The sequence below is a fragment of the Anguilla anguilla genome, chromosome 8 (assembly GCF_013347855.1).
Source record: "Anguilla anguilla isolate fAngAng1 chromosome 8, fAngAng1.pri, whole genome shotgun sequence".
Taxonomy (NCBI): Eukaryota; Metazoa; Chordata; class Actinopteri; order Anguilliformes; family Anguillidae; genus Anguilla; species Anguilla anguilla.
Window position 1 is genome coordinate 52,835,767 of NC_049208.1, and position 20,577 is coordinate 52,856,343.

The window sequence follows — 20,577 nt, forward strand, 5'->3', positions numbered from 1 at the left end:
TTGAAAATTAAAGCCAACGTTCTTCTCCGTAATTATGTCCACTATTTGAAATGTAGGGGTTTTATTGAAGACCAAAAGCCTGCAGTAATTCTTGCCTTAATTTTACTCTGCACAATTTCGCTATTGGTTAGTTACAGGTCTTCCTTTGTTGTGAAACGAAGCCAGCCAGCCAATGATGGTCAACACGCAGTAGTTCGTTGAGTAAACGGCAACACCACAGAAGAAGAACTACCTGGACAACCAATGAGCGATGCGTTTACTGAGTAGCAACGAATCGACGTCGAAGTTGTTGCAGAGCCAAAAAGCTCAGAGGCTGAATTCTGGACTCGAGCGGGTAAGTTGTCTTCTGAATTTGTATTTTTTTGCATTTATAACTTAGCAGCTATGTGTGCCTACTATCGAAACTGAACGCGCACCACTATAAACCACAATAATGGTTTTACGCAGTAGAGCGTTTCTACTGTTCGTTAACAAGCCAGGATCTCTAAGTAGCTAGGAAAGCTAGCAACGTTGTTTCCCGCTGAACACACATTTTCGACTTGTGCCAGTAAGCCTCGATAGCTAGCGAGTTAAGTTTCTAGCTTACCGACAATAGGTTACATCTAGTTATACGGTTAGATAGCGAGTTAGACTTCTGTAGTTCAATCACGTCTTTAGTTGGCTCCTTAAGCTAACCAGCATGGGAGAGCACTGTCTGTATACACCTTGCTGAATTCAGATTACTCAGATTTTTTTGTTGTTGACCAGGTCTTGTCATCGGTTTAGTGTATTGATATGTTCTAATAAGCTGTTCGTGGTCATGTTCACTCTTTTTCAAAAGTTCCTCTTTGTTTAGTTGATTTTAAAGCTGGTTACGACTAGTCATTTAGCTAACGACGTCTCTAAAATGGTGGTTTCGATTTCAGTTACTTGATTGTAGCTTAAGTTTCAATATTAGCCTAGTTCGTGTGAAGGTACATTAGCAGCTACGTTGAAAGTTTGTTGTGATGTAGTTGACGATTTTCATGTCTGCTCCTGCCGCTAAGTCGCTTTCCTGTGCCACCGACAGCCACTGTTTACGGTCGGCAGAACTAGGTTTAATTACTCTCGATGGTTGCTGTTAAGCGTTGGCAAACGACAGTGATCACTTCGGTCTCAAGTAAATATTCTAATATTCATACTGCGCCGTACAAGCGGATATTTACGAATAGCATAGCTTGCGCAAACACACGACATCTGAAGTTGACCGGAACTGGTGGTTGACATTGACACTCCTCAGCTGAGTCGGTGGTTGAAAGACTACTTTCCTGTTGATGTATTTTGAGTTTTGATGATGAGTTCTGCGCAAAAGAACTTTTCCCGGCGACGTGCTTCATCGTATTTGAGGCTATGGATGCAGCTGGAGGTTAACCTTTTAATCAAAACTGAACAGCGATATTGCGGAAGTTAGCTCTTGCACGTTTATGGTTCATAGACTAGTCTAATGTAGCAGCCTCAGGGAATACTACGAGAGTCCTCGTGTAAAGATCAGTTCATGTGTACTACGTTTATGAGACGTTAATTACTTATAAAGGTTGCAGACTACAAAGTATGTTCAAGTGCGTGTGTCCTGTGCGTGTGACCTGTCCGTGTTATTAAGCTCACTGATTTATTGTAAATCCACTCGGAGATTCGGCATAGGTACACTGCTGCATGTCAACGCTCAAAACATCTCTCTCTCTCTCAGTGAAATCTAGGCCTTCCGATTGGATTGGCCGTTTTCACAGGGGCAATGGACAGTATCGTGATCCTGGACGATGAGGAGGATGACCCTCAGCCCTGCTCCTCCACTTCCTCTTCCAGTAAGCCGACCGCGAAGGAAACCCAGGAGGCCTCGATGCCCGCCCCTACGCACATCACCCAATCGCCTTTCGCCTCCAACAAGAAGGAGTCTCACATCCTGCTCCTGGAAAACCAGAGGCTTTTTGCGGAGGTGAGAGAAGGGGTGGTGCGGGGTGTCTTGATTGGTTCATGCATGTCAGTGATGGACAGAGCATTGCTGCTGACGAATTACAGAGATGGCGAAGCCTGACTTTCATGGGATTGCCCCACACTGTTGAATCCTTCTGACTGTACTTCTTTTTTAAAAATAATTTTTGGGGCTTTTTTCAGCTTTATTAGACAGGATAGTGTAGAGACACAGGAAGAACTAGGAGAAGAGAGAGGGAGAGACGTGCGACAAAGGTCGGCGGTCGGACTCGAACTGCCGACATCGCGGCTCGCAATGAGCATGTGGTTAGCGCTCTATGGACTACGCCACTGGAGGCCCCCCTGACTGTACTTCTTCATGACCGTGTTTAGCCTGTTGGGGTTATTGTGTGTAGACAGACCTGCAACGGTGTTAAAACATCTTTTGTAGCCTAAAATGCAAAAAAAAAAAAAGCTGCTTTGGCAATTTTTCTGTGATTTACGCTTGGCAAAAAATGGAATCCACGGTGAGTTGACTTTAAGAGTAGAATTTGTGATATGCTGGTATAAACTCATCATGGCTCCAGCAGGCCTCTCCTGCACAGTCAAAGCATTGAGTCCGCGTGGTGGTACCGAATGTGGCTTACCATTTTTGGAATGTTATTGTCAAAATACTAAGTCGCTGTTCCAGAGCTCTGTGTCTTTCAGTTACCGGCAGTGATTGTGACATCCGCATTAGAACGTTCAGTTCAAGAACGTTCTAATCACATAATCAGTCTTTACAGGGTTAAAAACACTGGCTGCTTTTCTCACATTTCCATCCCTCTCTCTCTCCTTTCTCCCCCCCTTCGTTCCCGCCCAGTTTTTGGAGCACTGTGCCGGACACACGCAGGACTGCCCCGAGGTCATGACCTTCCTGCGGGCCAAGCACGCGAAGGCGTCGCCGGAGTTCCTGAGCTCGGTGGAGTTCCGGAACACGCTGGGCCGCTGCCTGACGCGCGCCCAGGCCAGCCGCGCCAAGACCTTCGTCTTCATCAACGAGCTGTGCACCGTGCTGAAGCAGCACTCCGCGAGGAGGAGGCAGGCCACGGTGCCGCTGCCTGTCCAGGAGCGGCCGCCGTCCTCACCGCTACCGCCGTCGCCCGGCAACCAGGCAGCTCAGGGCCCTGCGGACGCCGAAGCCGACCAGGAGCCCCCTTCCACCTCCGGGCAGGGGGAGGAGAAGAAGGTCGCCAAGGCCTCCAGGAGACAGGTGTGTGTGTGTGTGTGTGTGTGTTATAGGGTGTGTGTGTGTGTGTGTTTGTGTGATTGTGTTCATGCATGCGTGTGCTGGACGGACGGAGTGTGGCACAGTGGGTAAGGAACTGCGCTTGTAACCGAAAGGTCGCAGGTTCGATTCCCGGGTAAGGACACTGCCGTTGTACCCTTGAGCAAGGTACTTAACCTGCATTGCTTCAGTATATATCCAGCTGTATAAATGGATACAATGTAAAGTGCTATGTAAAAAGTTGTGTAAGTCGCTCTGGATAAGAGCGTCTGCTAAATGCCTGTAATGTAATGTAATGTAATGCTTGCGTGTGAAAAAGCCTGTCTGTGTGTTTGGGAGGGTAAGCGTGTGTGTGAGTATTTGCATGTGTGCGCATGCGTGTATATGCATTTGTACTCTAATGTTCTCCCCCTCTCTCCCTCTCTCTCCTCCCCCCTCTCCCCCCTCTGCCTCTCTCTCTCTTCCCCCCCCTTCCCCCCTCTCTCTCCCTCATTCTTTCCACCCTGCGGTAGATTGCGTACCTGGAGAACCTGTTGAAGGTGTATTATGAGGAGATCCACAGGCTGCAGGAGAAAGACCTCAGTCTGGAGGACATGATGCAGGAAGACTCCGGATACATCCAGGAGCACAAACTGAAACGCAAGGTCCGTGAGGAGAGGGTGGGGAGGGGGCGGAGCTATGGTGGGGAGAGGGTGGAGCTAGGGTTGTGTCGGGGTTGGAGAGACAGTGGAGGCGGGTTTGGAGAGATGCTGGAGTGAGCTAGAGAGGGTGGAGCTAGGGTGGTGAGAGGGTGGAGTTGTGGTTTGAGAGAGGGTGCAGAGGATGGGGAAAAGATGGAGAAAAGAAGAAAGGCAGCGAGAGCGAGAAAGAGGTGGAAGACTCGGGAGAGGAGAAAGACGTGGGGCTGTTCACGTTAATGTATTGGTGAGGGCCGGAGGTCCTGTGTGTTAGGGGTGAACCTCTCTGTGTGTGCGTTCGTCCTGTTTGTGATATCAGCGTTGTGATCCCATCTCTCTCTCTCTCTCTCTCTCTCTCTCTCTCTCTCTCTCTCTCTCTGTCTCTGCTGATTATGATGATGAAGATGATGAAGATCTACGATAAGCTGTGTGAGCTGAAGGGGTGCAGCACGCTGACGGGGAGAGTGATCGAGCAGAGGGTGTCCTACAGCGGGACGCGCTACCCCGAGATCAACCGGAAGGTGACTGAACGGACTCACTCACTCACTCGCGTGCTCTCCCGCTGACTCAGTGATTCTTACCGATTCGCTGAACCACCTCCTCACTCACTTGCCTTAATGATTCACTCACTGACTCACTGACCCACTCTCCGACTCACCAATTTGCATACGGACTCATTCACTCAGATACTCACTACCTGGCTGACTTTCACGTACTGACTCACTGATTCACATACTGACTCACTGATTTGCATACTGACTCACTGATTCACTTATTGGGTGACTGATACACATGCTGACTCACTGATTCAGCTACTGACTCACTGATTCACATACTGGCTGACTGTTTCGCATACTGACTCACTGATTCACATACTGACTCAAGAGAGTGTGGTTTGGGGGGGGGGGGTGATTTTTAGACCCGAGCGATCAGTCCCGTGGTCCAGCGATAAAACCAGACTCCTCCTCCTCCTCCCCCCCCCCCCCACCCCCCGTCCTCCAATCAGGTGGAGCGTTTCATAAACGGCCCCGAGGCCCGGATGAACCCGCCGGACTACTCGGACATCCTGGCGGTGGTGCAGCGCGCCAACGAGCGCTACGCCCTGGCGCTGTCCCGCAAGCAGCTGGCCCAGATCGCCCAGGACGCCTTCCGCGAGACCGGCAACCAGCTGCAGGAGCGCCGCCACCTGGACATGGTGTACAACTTCGGCTCGCACCTCACCGACTGCTACAGGCCAGGTCAGACCATGTTCATATCCATATCCATATCCATAATCACACAGGACACCTCACCGACTGCTACAGGCCAGGTCAGACCATGTTCATATCCATATCCATATCCATAATCACACAGGACACCTCACCGACTGCTACAGGCCAGGTCAGACCATGTTCATATCCATATCCATATCCATAATCACACAGGACACCTCACCGACTGCTACAGGCCAGGTCAGACCATGTTCATATCCATATCCATATCCATAATCACACAGGACACCTCACCGACTGCTACAGGCCAGGTCAGACCATATCCATATTCATATCCATATTCATATAGGACACCTCACCGACTGCTACAAGGCAGGTCAGATCATATTTACATTCATATTCATACACAACAGCTCATAGACTGCTACAAGCCAGGTCAGATTATATTAATATTCATATTCATGCTCTGTATGTGAACCTGAAACCTCACAGTCCATACTTCTCATGACTCAGATACTTAATCCACTGGGCCCTTCTGCCTGAATAATAATAATGATGATGATGATGATGATGAAGACGTTTCTCTGTCTGCCGTGCCCCCAGCCAGCGACCCTGCCCTCACTGACCCCGCCTTGGCCCGCAAGCTGCGCTCCAATAGGGAGCTGGCCCTGACCAGCCTGGATCAGGTCATCAACAAGTACGCCATGAAGCAGGACGACACAGAGGAGGAGGAAAGGAAGAAGAGGTTGGAGAGGGAGAAAACCAAGAAAGAGGTAGAGAACAAATTCGGAGAGTTTAGCCGTGTTTATGAATTGTTTTCTGCGTGAGCGGGTGGGTCAATTGAATACTTTGTTCCTGTTGGCCGCGATGATCGGGAAACTGGCAACGCAAGGGGGCGGCCTGCTGTTTCTATTGGCTGCAGAGCCCCTGTTGGCTGTTTCTATTGGCTGGTTGATGTTTTTCCTGCCCCCTCTTCCCACGAAGGCGCTCGCTGCTCAGAAGGACGAAGAGATGAAAAATCAGCAGGAGGAGGAGAAGGAGGTGGCAGAGAAGGAGGTGGAGGAGGAGGAGGAAGAGGAGGGTGGTGACAGTGAGGATGAGGAGGAGGGAGATGAAGAGGATGAGGTCTCCTCAGACCCAGACATTGAGGAGGAGCTACAGGCCAGCCAATCACAAGCAGGAGCAGGTGAGAGAGGGGCTGCAGGCCAGCCAATCACATAAGAGAGCAAGGTGAGAAAGAGGTAGCCAGAGAAAGAGAGAAGAGTGAGGGGGGAGGGTGAGAGGGCAGAGCATGTTTTCCTTTTAAGGTGAAAAAAAGTTATTTTTTAAACTGGATATTCATGACTAAATTCTCCTATAGTTTTATTTTGTATGTTTTAGTCCACAAACATGTTTAGCCGAAAACTCCACAGGGCTCAATCTGCAGGAGCTTTTTCAGATCTACCAGAGGTATCTAAAGAGCTGAGAGTGTTTATCATTTGTACTTGACCCAGGTTCGTCCTCAGGCCAACAAGTATCTTGACCCCTCCCGCTTTGTAGTCTCTGTAACTCCGGCCCCTATCCTCACGATACTGCGGATACATTCATACTATTGGTCGATGGTGATTAGTGAACTTAACAGGTGTCTGACTCTTCAGATGATGAAGAGGATGAGGAAGAGGAGGCTAACGCGAGCGAGGAGGAAGACCTCGAGTCGGCCCTGTCCCCCAGCTCGGACCAGGAGGCTCCTATAGGGGTGGAGGAGAACGGGGACGAGGGCAGCCAATCGGCGAGCAGCAGCCGAGGAGAGGCCGCCGCAGACAAGAAGGGAGGCCCCACCCTCTCGTCCAGCCCCAGCCAATCAGGAGCCCCGACATCTCCAGATGCCGGCCTCGCGGCGGGTGAACCTGTTTCCCCCAATCACACCCCAGCCGTTCTGCGAAACGCCAACGAGGATGCGCGTTCGGCGACGGAGTCGCCAGCACTTGATTCGTCCGATCGAGCCTGCTCGCCCCCCGCCTCCGAGCCCCAGGAATCCATTGGCAGTCCAGCCCCGCCCAGCCCTGTGGTGACGGAAGTCACGCCCGACTCTAAGAAAAGGAGGAGGACGAGTGAAGCCAGCGCAGTGGCCACGGTCAACGGCCGTCACAAACACAGCGATGGGTAAGTAGGCCAATCACGGTCCTCACAAATACAGCGATGGGTAAGGAGGCCAAGTCACAGTCCTCACAAACACAGCGATGGGTAAGGAGGCCACGGTCAACGGCCGTCACAAACACAGCGATGGGTAAGGAGGCCAAGTCACAGTCCTCACAAACACAGCGATGGGTAAGGAGGCCAAGTCACAGTCCTCACAAACACAGCGATGGGTAAGGAGGCCAAGTCACAGTCCTCACAAACACAGCGATGGGTAAGGAGTCCAATCACAGTCCTCACAAACACAGCGATGGGTAAGGAGGCCAATCACGGTCCTCACAAACACAGCGATGGGTAAGGAGGCCAATCACGGTCCTCACAAATACAGCGATGGGTAAGGAGGCCAAGTCACGGTCCTCACAAACACAGTGATGGGTAAGAAAGCCAAGTCACAGTCCTCACAAACGCAGCGATGGGTAAGGAGGCCAAGTCACAGTCCTCACAAACACAGCGATGGGTAAGGAGGCCAAGTCACGGTCCTCACAAACACAGTGATGGGTAAGAAAGCCAAGTCACAGTCCTCACAAACGCAGCGATGGGTAAGGAGGCCAAGTCACAGTCCTCACAAACACAGCGATGGGTAAGGAGGCCAAGTCACAGTCCTCACAAACACAGCGATGGGTAAGGAGGCCAGGTCGCAGTCCTCACAAACACAGCGATGGGTAAGAAAGCCAAGTCAGTCCTCAAAAACACAGTGATGGGTGAGTTGGCCAAATTACTACCTAAGTCCTTTTATTTATAATTTTTCTAATTTCACGTACTTCAAATTTTTCTGACTTTTTCTGCTCATTGCATACATTTGTTTAAATCTTTGCAGTTTCAGCTCAAGAGTTTGGTTATAAAATGTCATTTTTGGCTGGACCGCAACAGCAGGGCCAGCCCGACAAACGCGAATGTCTGTGACTGAGTGACTGAGTGATGAAGTTACACCATTGGTCGGACGAGTTATGAAGTTACACCGTTGGTCGGCCGGATGAAGTGTGTTAGGTCCAGCCATATACTAGGTTTTGACCTGATCTTGTTCTGTATGCCCCCCCCCCCCCCCCCCAAACAGTGACAGTGACATAACGCTGGATATGGGCGTGGTCACCAGCAGCCCCCTGCAGGCTGACTCCACCCAAGCTGACTCCCCAACCCAGGAGCCCGTCAGCAGCTCCGAGTGCACCCCGCCCCCAAAGAAGAAGAAGGTGTGTGTGTGTGTGTGCGTGCGTGCGTGCGAGCATGTATGTGTTAGTTTGTGTGCACGCGTGTGTGAATTCTATAAATGACGAGTGTAAGTTGAACTGAACACATTTTGGCAGCGTTTTGACGGTAGCGTCCAGCAGTCCTGTACTGATCGAGCCCCGCCCCATTTCTCTCTCTCTATTTCAGGTCAACGTGTCAACCCAGTGTGACCCCGACGAAGTGATCATCCTCTCGGACTCAGACTGACCTCTGACCCCAGGAATTGAACACTTGCTCCTCAAACACTGGTGCTCCCCCTTCCTTCCCCAGTCTTCTCCGATTCGCTGTCCGCAGGGACCGACCGCCGTGTGGGCGGGTCCGATACGTTGAAGCTGAAGGGGGCGGGGCCGCGACCGTGGAAACGCGGAACATCTGAGGCCTCGACGCTGGGGGCCAGGAGAACTCTCTCGTCGTACAGTTCTGTTGTACATTTTAGCTCGATTTACGTCACTTTGTGATATAGCTTTCTTACTTGTATTTTATGTTCCTCTTTTAAAATGTCTTTTTTGTACGAAAGGGTATTATGTGGCTTCTTATGCTTTCCGAGAGGTCGGCTGGGGCAAAGCAGGGTCCTTTTTTTTGTGTTTTCTTTTTTGCTTTTTTCGAAACCTGACCTGGATTGGTGACCTGACGACGTGCGAAGGCTTGTGGTCGCCTGTTGATGCCAGACCCACCCCCCACCCCCCATGCCTTACAACCGTTTTTCGGGCGGTACGTCTGACCCCCCCCTTACCCGCGCTTTCTCGATCCAGGCGGAGGTGAGCTGAGCGTTGCGGTTTCCACGGTGACACGGAAGCGACCGCGGGCGCTAGCCGGGCTTCTCCGTGCAGCCGCTCGCCCTCGGGCAGCGTGGGTCCTCTTTGCCAGCCCCCCGGGGCTCATAAGGCAAGCCAAGCTGGCATCAGCTTTTTTTTTCTTCTTTTTTTTTGGTTTTGGGGGAGCGACAGGAACTAACTCCCTTCTCCTTCGACGCTGCCATTTTGAAATTAGGAGATGACTCAGGTGGGGAAGCGGCAATCCCTGATTTTTTTCACTGGGGGAGACTTTGTTCTGGAATGGGCAGGGCAGGGAAAGGGGTGGGTTAAATATTAAAACAAAGCACACACAGAAGTGCAAGTAGAGGGAGCAGTGAGCAGGGTTGGGGGGGGGGCGTTGTGAATTGAATGTAAAAAAAAATTAAAAATTTTGAACATCTGCCGATTCTGACTCTTCTTGTGCGGCGAGCCAAACATCATAATTGGCCCCGGCCTGCCTTCATGCACGTGTCATGATCTCATGTACCTGCCATATCCACCAGCAGAGGGCACCACCGTGTCGTTTTCTGCTGTTGGTCGGTGAGAAACGTTCACTGGACGGCACATAAGAGTAATTGTTAGTTTGTAGTCCTAAAACCCGGAAGTAAGTACGCGATTTTGAGCCATGGGTTCCCTCTTCCGATTTCCAATGCTTTTTTTACCGCAGGGATTTTGTTTGCTGCCGAAAACCGTGTCTGTGGTTGACAGTAAGCCATAAGAGACTTTTACGTTTTGTTCTACGATATAAATTACATCAGTTGATGTATGGTGGATTTCGAAGCTGTTATGTGGTTTAAAAAACCAAGTTGCTATGTTGAAACTACAACCGCTGTTGCGTGCTGGCGGGCTAATATGGAAACTTGAGCGGCGGTTGCCAGAAATGCGACCGTTGTTGTAACATCAATATAGCAACTTACTTTTTAAAAGCACCTAACGGCTTCTAACTTCGCGGTTGGCATATTACTGGGTGTGACTTATCTCGCAGAACAAAACGTGAAACCCTCTTAGCCAGACTAATTTTATGTTTTGGATGAAAAAGCGATTCCCGTGGGAAAAAAGCATTGGAAATATGCTAGGGAACCCATGACGGAAGGAAAGTCTGGGTTGGCCTACAAAAAGACGTCATCAGTGTAACACAGATTTTGCAAAAGCATGCTGCATTTCCAACATTTTAGCCTGTCAAACCCACGAACAGCCAGTCTATGCAGGGACTTTTCTGCTGAGACCACTTCCGTCACGTGTTGCTTGATGTGATTTATTTTTAAACTAGTGTGATTAATTGACGGATTCTGCATCAGAGTGTATATAACAGAGTGTAGAGAATATATATAGTGTTAGAGCGATGACGTCTTTTTGTAGGCCATTTTGTGCCACTGAGCTCACTGCTCTTTAGTGGAGGTTGAGCGGGAGGGAATGGGTACACAGCCTTAACTGGTGGGGGGGGGGGGGGGGGGGTGGCATGAGGGTCAGACAGTGTACATAACGCTCACAGAGAGCCAATGTAGGAATTTGGCCATTTTAGTGGAAGCGTATTTATAATGGGTGTAGATAACTTAAGGAGGCTTGTAATTGCACGTTGAGTGGTTATGATTATGCCAGTGACACATGGGCAAATTGTGTGTGTGTGTGTGTGTGAGAGAGAGAGTGAGAGCTGCCCCCACACAAAATATAGACCCTCCCCCCCCCCACCTACCACATTGGCCCTCTCATATCCTGATGCTTCAGTAAACGATGTTGGGGGGGGGGGATGTTGGAGAAAAAGAGAAAATGACGGAGAGTGGCACCGTCTCCATGGCGACGGTGGGTTACCATGGGAACCCGGCACGGCGTAACCATGGCGACAGGTCGGCGCGCCTGTGTGTAGGTGTCTGTGGCCGGCGTGCCGGGTGCGACTGTGATCGATGGCGGTCGGCGTCCGGCGCGGAAGCGAGGGCCGCTCTGATCGCCGCAGGTCGCGGGCGAGAGCGCTAACTGGGGGTGACTACGCGGGGCTCGTTGGTTGTCCCCGGCAACGCGAACCCTGCGGCGCAGGACAAGCCCGGAGCTTCACCTTCCCCCCCCCCCCACCCCTCCCTCCCCCCAAGACAAGCTCTTAATTATGCCTGACTAATTGAGCCCTTTAATTGATTGACAGCTTGATTTGAGGGTGCCATCCAGAACAGCGCACTCCATCACTTTGACTGATCACCTCAGACCCCCCGTGAGGATTTTTATTTTTAACTGGGGGGTGCAGGGGGGGGGGGGGGGGGGGGTCACAGTACTTTAGATTGTTCCTTGGACTCACTTCAAACGGTGTAAATAATCTTAACGTACGTAAAACATGTAGCCACATAGATCTCATTCTCAGCCATGATAAACAGCTCATCGTTCGATAGTAGCCTTGGCCCAGGACGGCTGTGGATGTTTCTGGGGGTGGGGGGTGCGGGTGGGATCACAGATGCCAAATTGAGGTATCACCAGCCGAGGGCTTCTCACTGAAAACCACACAAATTCAAATTTGGAAGGGGGGTGGGGGGTGTTGGAATATGGTAATGGTAAACGTAGGTTAATGTAGCCAGCTGTCTACTTCTGAAATACGACCAAATGGATGTTCTACATTCCTATATGTCACCATTGACACATTAGTATTCATATATAAAATGTGTGTAAGGACAGAAGACCCACTGAACAAACGCAGTGTTTAAATTTTCAAATGAATATTTTTTTTTACAACAACATGACTGATGAACACACTGAGATTAGGAATGTGCAAATTGTGAATTAAAGGAAAACAGCAAATGCCCTCAATTCTCGTTTCTCTCTGAGCTTAAATAAATAAGTCAGATGAAAAGACCAGTTAACAGAAGATCAAAGTCAGCAGAGGTGGACTGAGTTTGCACCGAGTATTTATTTACTTGTTGTTTCACGTTTCTACGGAGTGGTTAATGAAGACGACATCGATGCACTTGGTCAGTAGTTCATATAACAGTCTTGGAGCAGAGTGTGATGTCACCACTGCCGCAGCACGAGTGAAGATGTTCCTTGGACTCACTTCAAACGGTGTAAATAATCTTAACAGAAGTAAAACATGTAGCCACATATATCTCATTCTTGGCCACAATAAACAGCTCACTGTGGCCCTCCAGGACTGGAATTAAACCTGCAGACACTGCGGCCCTCCAGGACTGGAGTTAAACCTGCAGACACTGCGGTCCTCCAGGACTGGAGTTAAACCTGCAGACCCTGCGGCCCTCCAGGACTGGAGTTAAACCTGCAGACACTGCGGCCCTCCAGGACTGGAGTTAAACCTGCAGACACTGCAAACACTCCAGGAATGCCATTTGAGACCCTTGCCCAAAACCATCAACCGAGGGGGAGGGATCAGGACAGAAAGTAATTTAGTCATACTCCAAATGCATTTTTATCTGAACGAGGCCATTAAATTCAATTTCAGGTCCCCTGACACAGTCAGGAAGGTCTGTCTGTGTTAAAGTCTTGAGACCGATTGTGCTCATCCTCGCACACAGAATTCGGACTTGTGCCACCATGACCGGAGGAGTCCCAGGTTTGTGTGTTATACAAAAATTAAAAAAATTAAAAAATCCCAGTAGATCCAGCTCCTTACTGTTCATCTACGTGGTTATGAAGGACCTGGCTCTTAAATCGTATATACACTCAGTTGTTTTAATTTTCTTTCTAGATACAAATTCCACCATATTTTGTTCCTGCCTCCCATTTTGATCCCTTTGAAGAATCTCTTTTTGTTTGTCTGATTGGTTAAGGGTGGGACAATCCTGTTCCTGAAGCACAAGTGATGTTTTGAGGTTCCCCTCCAAACCTTCTGTCACATGACCTGGAGCGCGTTTCTTCATTCACATCCCGGTTTGAGAACTCAAGGATTAGACCAGGACTGCCAAACCCTTTTCATGGAGGAAATCTACTGTCCTGTAGGCTTTCATTTCAACCGTAAGTTGGCACATCTGATTCTACTAATTAGAGCACAGAGATCTCTGGCTGTTGAATAAGGTGTGCTTTGTTAGGGGTTGGGCTGAAACCTACAGGACAGCAGTTGGGCAGTAGTTGAACAGAGTTGGGCAGCCCTGGTCTAAACTTTCAACTCTCAAACCAGGTCATGGAGAGACACAGGTTTTTGCTTACAGACTGTGTTTCATTGATCAATTAAATCAGTTTATCGCACACAATTAACTACACTGACCTGGTTTCTTGGCTTGCTAACTGCCTGCTTATTTTAAGACTTTGTAGAGAAGGTTTTTTGTTTTTTTTGGAATGTTTTTTCAAAATTCTAAGGCAGCATTCTAGAACTCGTTGCTGTCAATCACCAGTAGTGATTGTTACATCACCATTAGAATGTTCAGTCAAGAAAATTCTAATCACATATTTGTGACCTCACACTTTAAAGGGTTCCGGATAAACGGACAGCAGCTGCCGTAGCAGATCTCCAGGACCAGAGCTACGTGCCGCTGGCCTGAACATGTTTTAATACCTGCAGGACGCTGGATCTCCACAAACGGGTTCGTATGACCCTGGGGCTCAGGTAACTGCACACTCAACTCTGCATTCATCATTCTGAATATAAATATTGGTAAGGCAGTCGAATCACTGTGTATAAATAAGCATGTGAGAATCTACAAACGGTGTTTGAACTTTCTCTCCGTACGTCTGTCTAAGCCTAAATATATATATATATATATTTATATATAGATATATAAACGAGTCTAATTATTTACACACTATTAAAATACGGCAATTAGTTCAAAACGACATTGAACCATGGACCATGAACCTGGGCACTTTTCAAACCTCTAATGCATACAAATCTCTCAATAATTTATGTATTTTCAGTTTTCAGGTAATTCCGTAAAACCTATTCTGTTAGCAGACATACAACACGCACACACACACTTAGGTGCACACACACACACACACACACACACACATGGCTACAACCACTCAACAGACAGTGATTGCCTTTCCCTCTCCATCTCTCTCTTCTATACTGGGCAAATGTTGGTTGGAATTCCCTTGCTCTCATTGGCCAGTATCCACCATTTTCGTCCTACTGCTCCTGAATGTGTGTGGCTACAGAGGCAAACACACACACACACACACACACACTGTCACACACACTTACCCACTGCACAGAAGACACACTGTATTCTACAAACCGTACAGCAGAGTCACCACATTGATCACGACCCAGAATCTAGTGACACCGCAGCACGGAATTGATCAGGCAGTGATGAGCCAATCAGAGCATTCAAACCAGGAACAAGATAGCACAACCTGTTGCCCCCCCCTTCCAAAATGGCTGCTTCTTTAAGGCAGTCCACATACTCCCAAATGTCTTCAGCCCCTGACTCATTCCCATCCATAAGCCATGAAGGTATTTCTGCACCAGTTCCAAATGTGAAGGAGCAACATCCAGGGCAGCGCCACTCAGTCAAAGCAATACTCCCGACCAGGGGTGTCCAATCTTACCCGAAAAGAGCCAGTGAGGGTGCAGCTTTTTGTCACCAAGGGCTTGACTGAAGACCACAATTAGTTAAACAGCAGAATCAGGTGTTTTGGCTAAAACAAACACCTGCACCCGCGGGATCGGAAACGATTGGTGCTCTGGATGACTGGGTTTTTCCCCCTACCCTGTCATGTAACAAAGAGTCATGGAAAGGGCTCTTTTTGGTTTACCAACCTGCAAAAACGACAGAGCATTGTAAAAAGAGCAGAGCACGGCCCACTGTTAGTCAACTGTTAGAAGTGAACCGTCACAGATGCAGCTGAGGCAGGTAAACATTCTCCCCCTTGTTCTTTTCAAATCTCACAAAAACAGCGAAGGCCGAACGTAGCGCACACACCCCAGAGCGCTGCGCCGCGCGCGCGCACACACACACGCACGCGCGCGCGCGAGGCCGCCAGCCTCCCCCGCTCCTCGCGGTTTAAGTGACGCTGCTCTCGCTCACGGTCACCTCGCACACGTCGTCCGAGCACGAGCCGTGGCCCCCGCCCAGCCCCAACACGGACACCCCCAGGAGGGCCCCCGGCCCGCCCGCGGTCAGCCCCGAAACCCCGCCCCCGCCGGCGGAATGATGGGGGGGCGACAGAACCGAGATCCCGCTTCTGACACCCAGGCCCCCGGAGGAGGGGTGCCCGCCTCGGGCACCAATGCCGCTCTGGCCGATGTCGCTGTTCAGGTGGAGGTGGTGGTGGTGGTGGTGGTGGTGGGGCGGGGAGACCACGCCCCCTCCCTCGGCCCCGCCCCCGCCCCCTCCCTCGCCCCCCCCGTGCCTCTCGCAGTGCGAGCGATGCCGGACGAAGCTGTCGCGCCACATGAACTTCTTGCCGCAGCCGAGGCAGTCGTAGGGCTTGAGGCCAGTGTGCGTCTTCATGTGCTCCGTCAGGTGGTGCTTCATCTTGAACTTCTTGGCGCAGACGGGGCAGGCGAAGGGGCGCAGGTCCAGGTGCATGTTGACGTGCCGGTCCCGCATGCTCTTGTGGGTGAACGTCTTGCCGCAGTGGCACATGAACACCTTGCCCGCCCCCCCGGGCCCCGTCCCGTCCAGCCCGTCCAGGCCGCCGCCCCCGTGTCCCGACAGGTGGACGGCCCCGTGCTCCAGGCCCAGCCCCTTCAGGGAGGAGGCCCCGCCCCCGCCCAGCCCCGCCCCCCCGGCGGAGGGAGGGGAGGAGTCCAGCGGGGCCTGGCTGTAGAGGAGGATCTGGTTGCCCTGCATGTCTATGGGGAAGAGCTGGGCGCGGCCCGAGCCGCCCTGGACCGGGCCGCCCTGGACCGGGCCCAGCAGCGCCGAAACGGCCCGGCTGGCGCCGCCGCCCGCGGAGCTGCTGTGGGGGTGCGGGGGGGCGGTCTGCTCCATGAGGCCGCCGTCGAACTTGAGGTAGTCTTCAGAGGACTGGCAGTAATCCACCTGAGAATGAGAGGCAGAGGAGGAGAAATGAGAGTTCCCACTACCCCTGTGTGTAGGACACACACACACACTCACTCACTCACTCACACTCACACACTCACTCACACACTCACTCACTCACTCACACACACTCACACACACTCACACACACTCACACACACTCACTCACACACACACACACTCACTCACACACACACACACACACACACTCACTCACACACACACACACACACACACACACTCCTACCTGCGCCTGCATCTCAGCGTCCGCTCGGTTGCTCAGCTCAGCCGACAGTGTCCTGACGTCGGAGATGCTGAAGGTCCTCTCTCTCTCCCTCTCCCTCTCTCTCTCCATCTCCATCTCCCTGTCCATCTCCCTCTCCTTCTCCTCCTCCTCCTCCCCGCCTTCCTCGCCGGACACCACGATGAGCTCGTCGTCCTGGGAACGCTCCGTCTTCACCACCACCCACTGCTTCCGGGGCATGATGCTGGGCTGGCTGTAGGTGGGGCGTTTCTGCGGGGGGGAGGGGTCCCCGCCCTGGTAGGACGACACCCCGAAACTGTCGCTCACGCCCGCCTCCTGCTCCGGGACGGACGCCGCCTTCTTCCTCCGGCTGCTCCCCCGCTCCTGCTTCCTGGGGTAGAGCAGGAGCTCCTCCTCTTCCTCCTCCTCCTGCTCCTCGTCCTCCTCCTCGATCAGGAAGCCCTCTTCGCCGCCGGAGGGCGTGCAGTAGCTGGGCGTCGAGTTCAGGCCCCCCTCCCCGGCTCCCCCGGAGGCCACGCCCCCGACTCCGCCCCCTCCCCCTCCGAACCCCGCCTCCCGGGGGCTGAAGTAGTTGGTGCTGCTCGGGGACTGGCTCTCGCTGAGGGAGGGGCGGGTGGGCGGGGGCGGGGCCGAGTGGGCGTCGCCCGGCTGGGCCCCGCCCCCTCCCGACCCGCCCTGGGCTCCGCCCCCGGCCGGCTGGCCGCCGCCCCCAGCCCCGCCCCGCCCCTCCTTCAGCAGTTCGGTGCACTTGTCCACGATGTGCCACATCTGCAGCACGCTGCCCACGGTGAGGTAGTTGACGATGTCGTCGCGCAGCATGCGCAGCTGGCCCGTGTAGGCGCAGCTGAGGACGCTCTCGAACGCCAGCGGGTCCATCACCGCCGGTATGGAGACCGTCGACATGTTCTTCAGCAACACCTGGGGGGGGGGGGGGAAGAGACAAGGTGCACAAAATCAGGAAGGATGGAAAACACAGAAAATATGTTACACGCCTGCCCCAGAGATTTGAAAGCTGGTCAACTGGGATAACTGGGATAACACATGGATCTGGATAACTCCTGGTTTGGGATAATTTGTGGACTGGGATAAATCCTTGATTGGGATAACCTGTGGACTGAGATAACTCATGGATCTGGATAAGCCATGCTTGTGGAGTTGGCTCCCCATTACCCGCCAGTGGGTAAGAGTGAGTGTGAGTTAACTAATCCTCCACTCTCAAAATGGAAACATGAATATATATATTAAATACAGCCTATAAGTACGCACACAAAGACAGACGGACGGACGGACGGACGGACGGATGGACGGACGGACCTGGTCGTGGAAGTAGGGCGAGGAGGCAGCCAGAACGCAGCGGTGAGCCCTGAACACCTGGCCCTGCACCTGGATGGAGAGGTCACACAACCGGCCCTCCTCCCTCTGCCGGTTCAGGCTGTCCAGGACTGCCGCTCGCACGCTGGGGAAGCACACCTGCACCACCGAGCCACCGGGGGCGCCAGAGGCACTGCTGCAGCCCTCCTCCACTGACACAGACTGCATGGGGGCTTGAGTGGACGGGCGATTGGGAAAGAGAAGAAGGAGAATTAAAACAGACACACAGAATAAAAAAAGAGAAGAAGGAAAACCTCATTTTTGTCCAAAAAGCAAACAAAAACATGCCATTAACAGAACCCACAGTTATCAGCCCACCAATCGTAGACCATGTCCCAATTAGCTAATTGCCTACTATTGCTTATATAGGTCGAGTACACTGGATGAGAAAGTTGTTTAGTAGGCAACTTTTTCTCTAAGTAAATGTAGTGTACTTAAAATCCCCAGATTATATACTTTTTTCTGGGAATTTGCTGAATGTTTTCTCAGGATCACACTTACGCACTAAACAGTAGGTAGTATGGTAAATGGTAAATGGTAAATGTAGGCAGTTTAGTAGGCAGTATGCATTTTGAGGACACAATAGTTAGAAGACTGTTTTGGACACAGCTAGAGCATTCTGCTGTGAAGGTAAAAAATATTCCGATTGGTTCAAACAAGTCAGTGGCTGACTGTAACTCCTCCCAGTAGGTCCTTCTTGAAGCCTCCAATTGGCTGGTTTCAGTTTTCACCTTAAATTCAGTAGCTGGATCAGGCCCAAGAAATCAGGTGATGAGAGTCGACTTTGTAATCAATCACTCCAGTGCTGAGTAACAAAAAAAACCCCACAGATCCTGCCTCTCTCCGGGAGTAGCGAGGAGACAGTACCCTGATGCTGGAACGGTCTACTAACGGTCTACTGCTCCATTGAAGCGGTTACAGTTAACTCGCCTCACCTGGTTTTCTGGGTGCAAACTCGGCGCTCGTTTCAAGGCAAAAAAAAACACCCTGGTTCCCCAGGACCACTGGCTTAGAACCATTTATTTGTCCTTTAGGTCTCCCATTAGCATACATTCAGTCACAAATACCACTGTGCAAATAACATTCAGGTGATTTGTGTGACTGCCGTTATGAATAAGCGCACACAATGTTGGTAGTTTTAAAAAAAAAAGTTAATTCAGTATCTGTTCGTTTTTTAATTCACGTATTTAACAGGTTTGGTCGTCCGTGTAACTCAAGTAGTTAAGTTGCCTTTATTTTTCTTGGAAGAGTTCAATGGTCATACATGACAGTGTAAGCAAGCATCTTTATGGTGTGGGCACCCGTATTATTTAAACTATTACCTTAAAAGCCATACAATCCAATTTACACAATGAAATACGACCAAGTGCTCAATTAATATGCATCTTTGGTCAATAATGAGGACGGCGAATAAGCACACTTAGCGGACAAGTGCAGAACGCCCATACCTGCGTATACCCATAAAAACCCCACTTCAGCACTGGAAACCGGGGACGTACGCAAGCAAACTCATAACAAAGGGCCTAAAAGACTCCGAACGCGTTTCAACAACCAACCACGGGGATGCATTATTGTTTCCAGGCAGATGATATCCGTTATTCAAAAACTGGATATTCATAACATCTGGATCGAAAGTTAGCCAACAGGCTACGTCTACTCGCTGGTGACTACAGCGCAGCCTGTTACTCAAGGCACTAACCCAAAACTCACAATCCAAAACACTTTGACACGGCAACGCACACACGCATGAAGCACAAACCGTCTAAAACGGACATTAATTTAACATCATTTTAAATGACTTTAGACCACAGCGCGTTACACTACCCAACTAGGTGTTGTGTGTGTGCAGCTAGCAAAACTACCACCAGCCAGTCTAAAATGACAGGCAGCTAGCCAACTAACTTGATTGTCATGCATAAAATGAATTGCAATACAAATTAATTAGTCTAGCAAGACCACATCGTATTTCAATTCTGAGACTTCCGTTAACATACTTGCTAGTTAGCCAGCTTGCTATTAAACGGTAGCTAGCTAATTAGCACTAGCTAACGTTGGCGGGATACCTCCCATTACCAGCTGCTTACTGAATAAATCAAACATACTTTTACAATTGACCTTCCCAAACGATGAAAATAATCACTCCGCGTCCGCCGCTCCGTCAAACAGTTCGTGGAGCTGTGGCTTCGTCTTAATTTCAACTGGTTGCGAATCCCAAACCTGCCATTATTTTATGCAGACAAGCCGCCGTGCGCCGCCTTTAAGGTCCCAGACAGCGCGCTCAGTTGGCCGACAAAAAGGGGCCGGTTTGTCGCGAATCCAGCACAGAAGAAAGCCACTCAGGTGAGGCAAACCGTCAACCGTACAAGACACCATTTTGGAAAATTGTTACGCTCGCAGTGCATGAAACAAAACCCACGTTTAGCACTCAAACTGGTTAGCTTATTTTGTAGCTTTTTCAGGGGGAAATAAAACAAAAATATCAACTCATCTTAAAATTCCCCAACACCCATTTTAAATTGGTCAAAAAATAAAAGGCCATTTAAATGGCTCTCCGATATTGCCTCAATTGAGGAGAAAGTTACCAGACAGGATTACATAACCCACATTTCACTTAATCAATTTCAAGTATCCAGGTTTTACTTCCCAGACATGTAAAAACGGAGGCAAGGGTCATTGTTAGACCCGCTGCAACGTCTAGGGTGGCAGAAAACACCCAAGCATGCAACTTCTCCCCAGGATGCATCACCATC

The 20,577-nt window shown here is 50.7% G+C and overlaps 2 protein-coding genes across 2 annotated transcripts; one reads left to right on the forward strand and one right to left on the reverse strand.

Annotated features, from left to right (window-relative positions):
• The first annotated feature begins 172 nt into the window (after positions 1 to 172).
• Positions 173 to 8,991, forward strand: daxx (death-domain associated protein). The gene is made up of 11 exons (XM_035428231.1): positions 173 to 334; positions 1,706 to 1,951; positions 2,789 to 3,178; positions 3,706 to 3,837; positions 4,275 to 4,391; positions 4,877 to 5,108; positions 5,685 to 5,854; positions 6,066 to 6,267; positions 6,719 to 7,223; positions 8,311 to 8,443; positions 8,628 to 8,991. Exons 2-11 carry the CDS (start codon positions 1,751 to 1,753, stop codon positions 8,685 to 8,687), a joined length of 2,142 nt encoding a protein of 713 aa, XP_035284122.1. The 5' UTR covers positions 173 to 334; positions 1,706 to 1,750; the 3' UTR covers positions 8,688 to 8,991.
• A 3,151-nt stretch (positions 8,992 to 12,142) lies between these two features.
• Positions 12,143 to 20,567, reverse strand: zbtb22b (zinc finger and BTB domain containing 22b). Its single transcript, XM_035428230.1, has 4 exons — positions 19,930 to 20,567; positions 17,771 to 18,000; positions 16,439 to 17,374; positions 12,143 to 16,191 (listed from the first exon to the last, which is right to left on the reverse strand). Exons 2-4 carry the CDS (start codon positions 17,993 to 17,995, stop codon positions 15,208 to 15,210), a joined length of 2,145 nt encoding a protein of 714 aa, XP_035284121.1. The 5' UTR covers positions 17,996 to 18,000; positions 19,930 to 20,567; the 3' UTR covers positions 12,143 to 15,207.
• Positions 20,568 to 20,577: the final 10 nt, after the last annotated feature.

Bases quoted from the DNA above. Each gene is read 5' to 3' on its own strand.
- zbtb22b (XM_035428230.1), bottom strand. From the start codon at position 17,995: ATGCAGTCTGTGTCAGTGGAGGAGGGCTGCAGCAGTGCCTCTGGCGCC. The intron at 17,375-17,770 runs GTCCGTCCGTCC...CCCCCCCCCCAG, and splicing joins CGCCCTACTTCCACGACCAG to GTGTTGCTGAAGAACATGTC. The intron at 16,192-16,438 runs GTAGGAGTGTGT...TCTCATTCTCAG, and splicing joins ACGCTGAGATGCAGGCGCAG to GTGGATTACTGCCAGTCCTC.
- daxx (XM_035428231.1), top strand. From the start codon at position 1,751: ATGGACAGTATCGTGATCCTGGACGATGAGGAGGATGACCCTCAGCCC. The intron at 3,179-3,705 runs GTGTGTGTGTGT...ACCCTGCGGTAG, and splicing joins CCAAGGCCTCCAGGAGACAG to ATTGCGTACCTGGAGAACCT. The intron at 5,855-6,065 runs GTAGAGAACAAA...CTTCCCACGAAG, and splicing joins GGGAGAAAACCAAGAAAGAG to GCGCTCGCTGCTCAGAAGGA.